The sequence below is a fragment of the Colletotrichum phormii genome (genome assembly GCF_030913505.1).
Source record: "Colletotrichum phormii strain CBS 102054 chromosome Unknown BDP81scaffold_45, whole genome shotgun sequence".
NCBI classification, from domain to species: domain Eukaryota; kingdom Fungi; phylum Ascomycota; class Sordariomycetes; order Glomerellales; family Glomerellaceae; genus Colletotrichum; species Colletotrichum phormii.
In genome coordinates, this window is record NW_026851487.1 from 22,413 (window position 1) to 28,412 (window position 6,000).

The 6,000-nt window shown below is 54.8% G+C and overlaps 1 protein-coding gene across 1 annotated transcript; it reads left to right on the top strand.

Moving 5' to 3' along the window:
- Positions 1-3,682: 3,682 nt before the first annotated feature.
- BDP81DRAFT_336261 (major facilitator superfamily transporter) lies at positions 3,683-5,434 on the top strand (the record flags this gene model as incomplete). The annotated part of the gene is made up of 4 exons (XM_060585900.1): positions 3,683-3,810; positions 3,873-4,000; positions 4,068-5,098; positions 5,174-5,434. 4 exons carry the CDS (start codon positions 3,683-3,685, stop codon positions 5,432-5,434), a joined length of 1,548 nt encoding a protein of 515 aa, XP_060437664.1.
- Positions 5,435-6,000: the final 566 nt, after the last annotated feature.

A 6,000-nucleotide genomic window follows, 5' to 3' on the forward strand; every position in this document is an offset into this window, starting at 1 on the left:
GCTTGGGGTCGCTTGGTGCGTGGTGCTTGGTGGGAAACGCAAAACCACATGCAGGTTCGCTGGGATGTGCTTGGATGCGTGGGATGGTCTGGTGGGCATCTCACGTCATCTGGGCGTTCGGGAGGGGCAGCTGGAGGCTTCCTGGGGATTGGGACGGGCGTGAGATCCACGGGTGCTGAGGATCCGTCTCCGGCGCCACGGTTTATTTTGTGCCTTTGGGTCTTTTGGGGGGCATTTTTAGGTGCCGTCCCATCGTTGAGACAGGGAGTGCAGGCGGGCTCAGTGAACTTTGGAAGCCTAAACTCGGCACAGCCAGCGTTCTCAGGGAACTTCGTAGTGACAGAAGCCCGCTAAATTCGGGCTAAGCGAGGCGAAGGATCACTAGAGCAGCTCCATTCATGCGTATCAGCCAATGAGAGACGTTTGACTGTGGTCCGGAGTGTCTGGCTTCCGTTGCCGACTTAGGTAAGCATTTTTTACGATTACTCATCTCTGATTCGCTGTCGTACCTCTCTGGTTCCTCTCAGGTTCATCGGCGGACGGGGCTCCCCCACCAGCTCCCTCCGCTCTCCGCCGTCGCTGTTCATCCGTCCTGTTCATCCCTGAGTTTCTGGCTGTCAGCAAACACCGTCAAACAAGAACGACAGGGTTTCCGAGACATTCCCAAGAGCTGGTAGTGGCACAATGGCACCCAAGCTCCCCCTAGCTATCCACAGTCTTTCAGCTCTTTTTCCACTTTGGCAGCTGAATACCACAATGTCGTCCCCTTGAAGCCATTCCCAGCTGGCAGCGACAACAAAACACCCCCTGATCTTCCACGATCTTCACTTTTGCCAGGAGTCTTTCAAGTCTCGGGGCATCCCAGTTCAGGGTCTGAGACGACGGCCATGTCCGGACACGACGGTGACGACCTAGCAAACTCGGATCGTCTTCCTTCGGCCCCGACTAAGCCTCCCAGAAGCGCCAGGTTCCACCATCGCGGCACCACTGACCGCCATCTTGAGTTTGGGCTGTTGAACTCTGGGAGGGGCGCTGGGTGAGGCAGCGGGCGTCGTCGCCGCGAACGGCTTCGAACCTCTTCTTTGTGTGTTTTCGATCGACAATGAGCTTGTCGACTTCTTCAGAAGCTTGGCTTTCTTGACGCGTCGCCGCCAGTGGACGTTCAATGAATGTCTCACATTGTGGACGCCGCTGACTGCTGCATCTTGCAACGACGCTCGACAAAGCTGGCCTTCGGAATCGCCATCGTGCTCCCGGAACATCACCCAAATGACCACGTCGGAATTACTTACGGCATTGCGAACAAGCAAGTTTGACTTTCCATAGCATATGGTGATATGCGATTCCCGGTCGCCTGCTGAGAACAAATCATGGGCAGTATTCGAGGCACACGGTCACATATAACCGTTTCTGGTCACCTCTTTTCTCCCAACCACTATGCGAAGGGACAATAAAGTTCCGAATCGTCTCTTCGGTGGTATTTATGCTTACCAAGAAGCGGCGGAGGACCGAGTCGACCTTGGTCATCGCCAAGCGGCGCTGCTGTTGAGGTCGCATCACAGCGGAGCGCATTTGTCACCGAGTCAGCCCCTTTCGGGCAGCTGCATGCGACACCTTGTTCCGCTGTGCAGGTGCTGCAGTCGAGATTCGATATCTCTGGAGTCTCAACGCAATGCACTAGGTACGTCTGCTACGTCTGCGTGAACGGAGTATCCTCACGGAGCACGGCAGTACTGAGTAGTACGACCTCCATCTCTCGGCCGAAGATGCAGCCCTTCACCACCAAAGCCGCAGAAGCCGCCCGCCGCGCCAAGATCGTTCCTGTCCCACAATGCCACATGGCCAGTGTCATGTCTCAGAGGGCTTCTGTGTATCCGTACGGTGTGGGTGGCTGACCTGCAAGTTCCACCGAGGTTATTGTTTCACGCCTCGTCCACCTCTCTGCAGCGTCTGCAGTGTCCGACTGCAGAGTAACCTCGGGTTATCGACATGTTTTACCGCGGGTGGATTGCAGAGACGATCTGCCAGCACGATCAAACCGACGGCAACATGAGTACCCGCGGTTATCATCAACTGCTCTAGCGCCTGTTGGTTGCGTTGCAGGCACCCAATACATCAATCTTATGGCGTCGCCCTTACAGATACTCATGCATTTAGTTACTGCAACTTCCAGTCGAGCTGAACCAAGGGAATGTCAAAGTTTCCATGGCTGTGCCGGTAAAATGGTTTCCCGGCCCTGCGCCGCTGCCATACAACCGAACATGGGACGAACAGAATTGAAAGGACATTGACTTTCGATGATCACCGACACTGGACGAACGTTCAGCCTAGGAGCACCATCTCCGTCCAGATGTTCATTCTCGTGGTGGCCTCCTGGAATTCGAACATTCGATCTGCCGAACATTGAGACTTGACCTCGTGATCAATGAAGGGCTGAAAAGGAGCCTCTTCGAGTCTATTCGAGTCTTAGACGCAAATATCCAGAACTAAGTTAGGCCGGCGGGATAGTAGTCTATCCCAACCTGATGGACTGACAGCCCTTTCGTTTCAAGCTTCCGCGTAACCAACACCAATGAGGGCGGCTGGCATTCCACTCACTTTACTCAGTATCCTTGACTCGCTCGAGTAAACCAACGGCTCCCGTTCCGAGTTTCTTTTCCAGTTTCCACAGACCGACACTGTTGCGGAAGGCTCGGTTTCTCGGAGAGCAAGGTTTTGAAGTGCGCTAGAGGCTCCGCATCACGTTGCAGCAGTGCGTTGAGTCTACGACTCTACGCGTACGCTGGCCGTTCAACCTTACTTGCCGAGCCCAGTTGCCGAAGACAAAATGCCCTAGCTTTCTTGGCACTGTTGACACCCCTCGAGATTGCAACTCAACAGGCCTCATTGGCTCTACTGAGCGAGTCGGGACCTGCACGTGGAGCCTCCGACGAGCCAAAGTGGATGTCTTCCCCAGGATTGCGGGGGCGGGCAGGGCGGAGAACCTGGGGGAATCATCTCCAGGCGGAGTTCATTTGGAGATTGAGACTCGGCAGACAAACATTACTCGAGAACGATGAGTTTTCGAAATCTTCGTATCTGTCTCGTTCGTGGTGTTCTAAGTGAGCTTCAAAGACTATCTGCTTGATGCCATCATAGCAGTGCTGATCTCCCGCATCGACGCTGCAATGGTCGTGTCCCGGCATCTTTGATACAACCCAGTCCACAATTGGAGGAGAAAGTCACAATCTTCTCAGGAAAAAATGCGTCCAATACAACCTCGATGGATGGCGTATCCCTACCCCGCAGGCAATCCCACTCTGATGGAGCCCTGAACATGGAGGGTGCGGCAATGCCAAAGATGCAGCTCTGGTCCCCAATAGAGTGGTGCCCGGTAAATGCTTAGGATGCTTGGGGGTTGAGCTAGGGACATGGGTACGGCATTTTAACCAGGGTGTATTCTCTGCCAACGTCTACGAGGTACTGTTGGACTTAAATAGACGACCACGATCCTCTTCTCAGTAGGTGTTGGCAACTCATTCCTCGAGTATCCGGTCTGACTTTGATGACTGTAGGCCAGTATCTCAGAAACGCACTCTGAGCTTCAAACAGCAAGCTTGGAAGAGTCGCTTAGAGGTTCACTTTACCTTCTCTCGAGTTCAAGAAGATATTGCCTGAACTAGTGGATATCTCAACCTTCATCATGTCCACCGTGAAGGAAGTCCCGCAGGGCACTCACGTCGAGGGCACTGAGGACCACGCCATCAGTGCTGCTCCCGTCCATGACAGTATCCACAACGCAGCTGGAAAGGGCCAGCTTGCTACCGATAAGTTAGTAGCCTCACGTTCGCTTCCAATTCCTATCGCCCTCGATACTAACTACGCCTCAACAGATATGGCCACTCTCTCGTCGAGTTCGACCCCGTAGCGGTACGAAAGCTACGATGGAAGCTCGACTTGCACACCATTCCTACCGTGGCAATGCTGTATCTCTTCTGCTTCATCGACCGTGCCAACATTGGTAAGTCATACCATCGAATTCCATCCTGCCACAACTGGGCCTGTGTTTACTTACACCCCATCCGCAGGTAACGCAAGAATCGCCGGCCTCGACAAAGACCTCGAACTCAAAGGCTACGACTACAACATGATCCTCTCCGTCTTCTACATCTCCTACATCCTCTTCGAGATCCCCGCCACAATCGCCTGCAAAGCAATGGGCCCCGGCTGGTTCATCCCCATCACTACCCTCTTCTTCGGCATCGTCTCCATCTGCACCGCCTTCGCCCAGGACCGCGCCGCCATCTGCGGCGTCCGCTTCCTCCTCGGCATCTTCGAGGCCGGCATGCTTCCCGGCATCGCATACTACCTCTCCAGATGGTACCAGCGCGCCGAGCTGACCTTCCGCCTGTCGCTCTACATGGTCATGGCACCCCTCGCCGGCGCGTTCGGCGGCCTGCTCGCATCCGCGATCCTCACACTCGACTCCTTTGGCAGTCTTCACCGCTGGCGTATGATCTTCGCCATCGAGGGCATCGTCACCGTCGTTTTGGCCATCATCTCCTTCTGGACCCTTACCGACAGGCCCGAGACGGCAAAGTGGTTGACACAAGAGGAGAAGGACCTCTGCATCGCCCGCGTGAAGTCGGAGCGCGTCGGCGCAACAGAGGTGATTGACAAGATTGACAAGACGAAGCTGAAGCGCGGCATGCTCAACCCCGTCACCCTCGAGATCGCCGTAATCTTCCTCTTCAACAACATCACGGTGCAGGGCCTGGCCTTCTTCCTCCCTACTATTGTCAGCAACATTTACCCCACCTTTTCGACGGTCCAGAAGCAGCTGTACAGCGTGCCGCCCTACGTCGTTGGCGCGTTCTTTACGGTGGCGTTCCCTGGTTTGAGTTGGTACCTTGACAGAAGGCAGGTTCTCATCGCGATGAGCGCGCCGATGGTGATGACGGGGTATATCATGTTCCTCGCGTCAAAGGTAGCTCGCGTGCGTTACGGGGCGACGTTCCTCATTGCCAGTTCCGCCATGGTTATGGGCCCCATGTCCAACGCCCACATCAGCGCCAACGTCGTGAGCGATACGGCGCGAAGCAGTGCCATCGGTCTCAACGTAAGTTACAGCTTCCCCCCTCTACACTCCCAAACCATCATCAAGACACAGAAGCTAACACTCTTCCCAACACAGGTCATGTTCGGCAACATCGGCGGTCTCATATCAACATGGTCCTACCTCTCCTGGGACGCGCCCGACTTCCACATCGGCAACGGTCTCAACCTCGGCGCGGCGAGCATGATTTTCATCCTGGCGACCGCGGCGTGGTTCTGGATGAAGTGGGATAACAAGCGCCGCGACGATCGGAGTATCGAGGAGGAGCTTGCTGGGTACTCGGAGCAGGAGATTCGGGACCTGGACTGGAAGCACCCTGCTTTCCGGTGGAGGACCTAAATTTCCACCGGCGCTCTGGGACGGATTGGCATGGATTGAGATAGATGTACGGTGGCTGACTCACGGCTTGATATATTTACCTGTGGAGGGCCAGAGGAAGAGTGGTCATGAAATGCTACATGAATTATGATGATGAAAGGATATCGCGCTTTGCTATGACAGTGTGACCACGCGGCACTAATACCCGTCCCGCACGTCATGGGAAATATTGTCTTCATCCGAGCTCGGAAGCGTAGTCTTGGCTCAGGGAGCATGGAGCACGGTACGGCGAGATGGGTACTCTGGGCTTACACATATCTAGGCCATCGCGAAGACTGGCGTCCCCAGAGTGCGCACGTCAAGCCACTTAAGGGCACGACAACATGTCTCGAATTGCTAACTCACATACGTAATGCCTATCAGAGATGGAAACCTTACGACAACAAGAGCCACTTCCCAATTTCCTTGCTCTGCTGATTCATGATAGGTACAACTTTGTTTGTAACGTCGGCGCTGTCTACATCTGCGTGTATTCAACAGCGCAGGATATCCTATCGATAACGGAATGGCGATAGTAGACCCGTTTC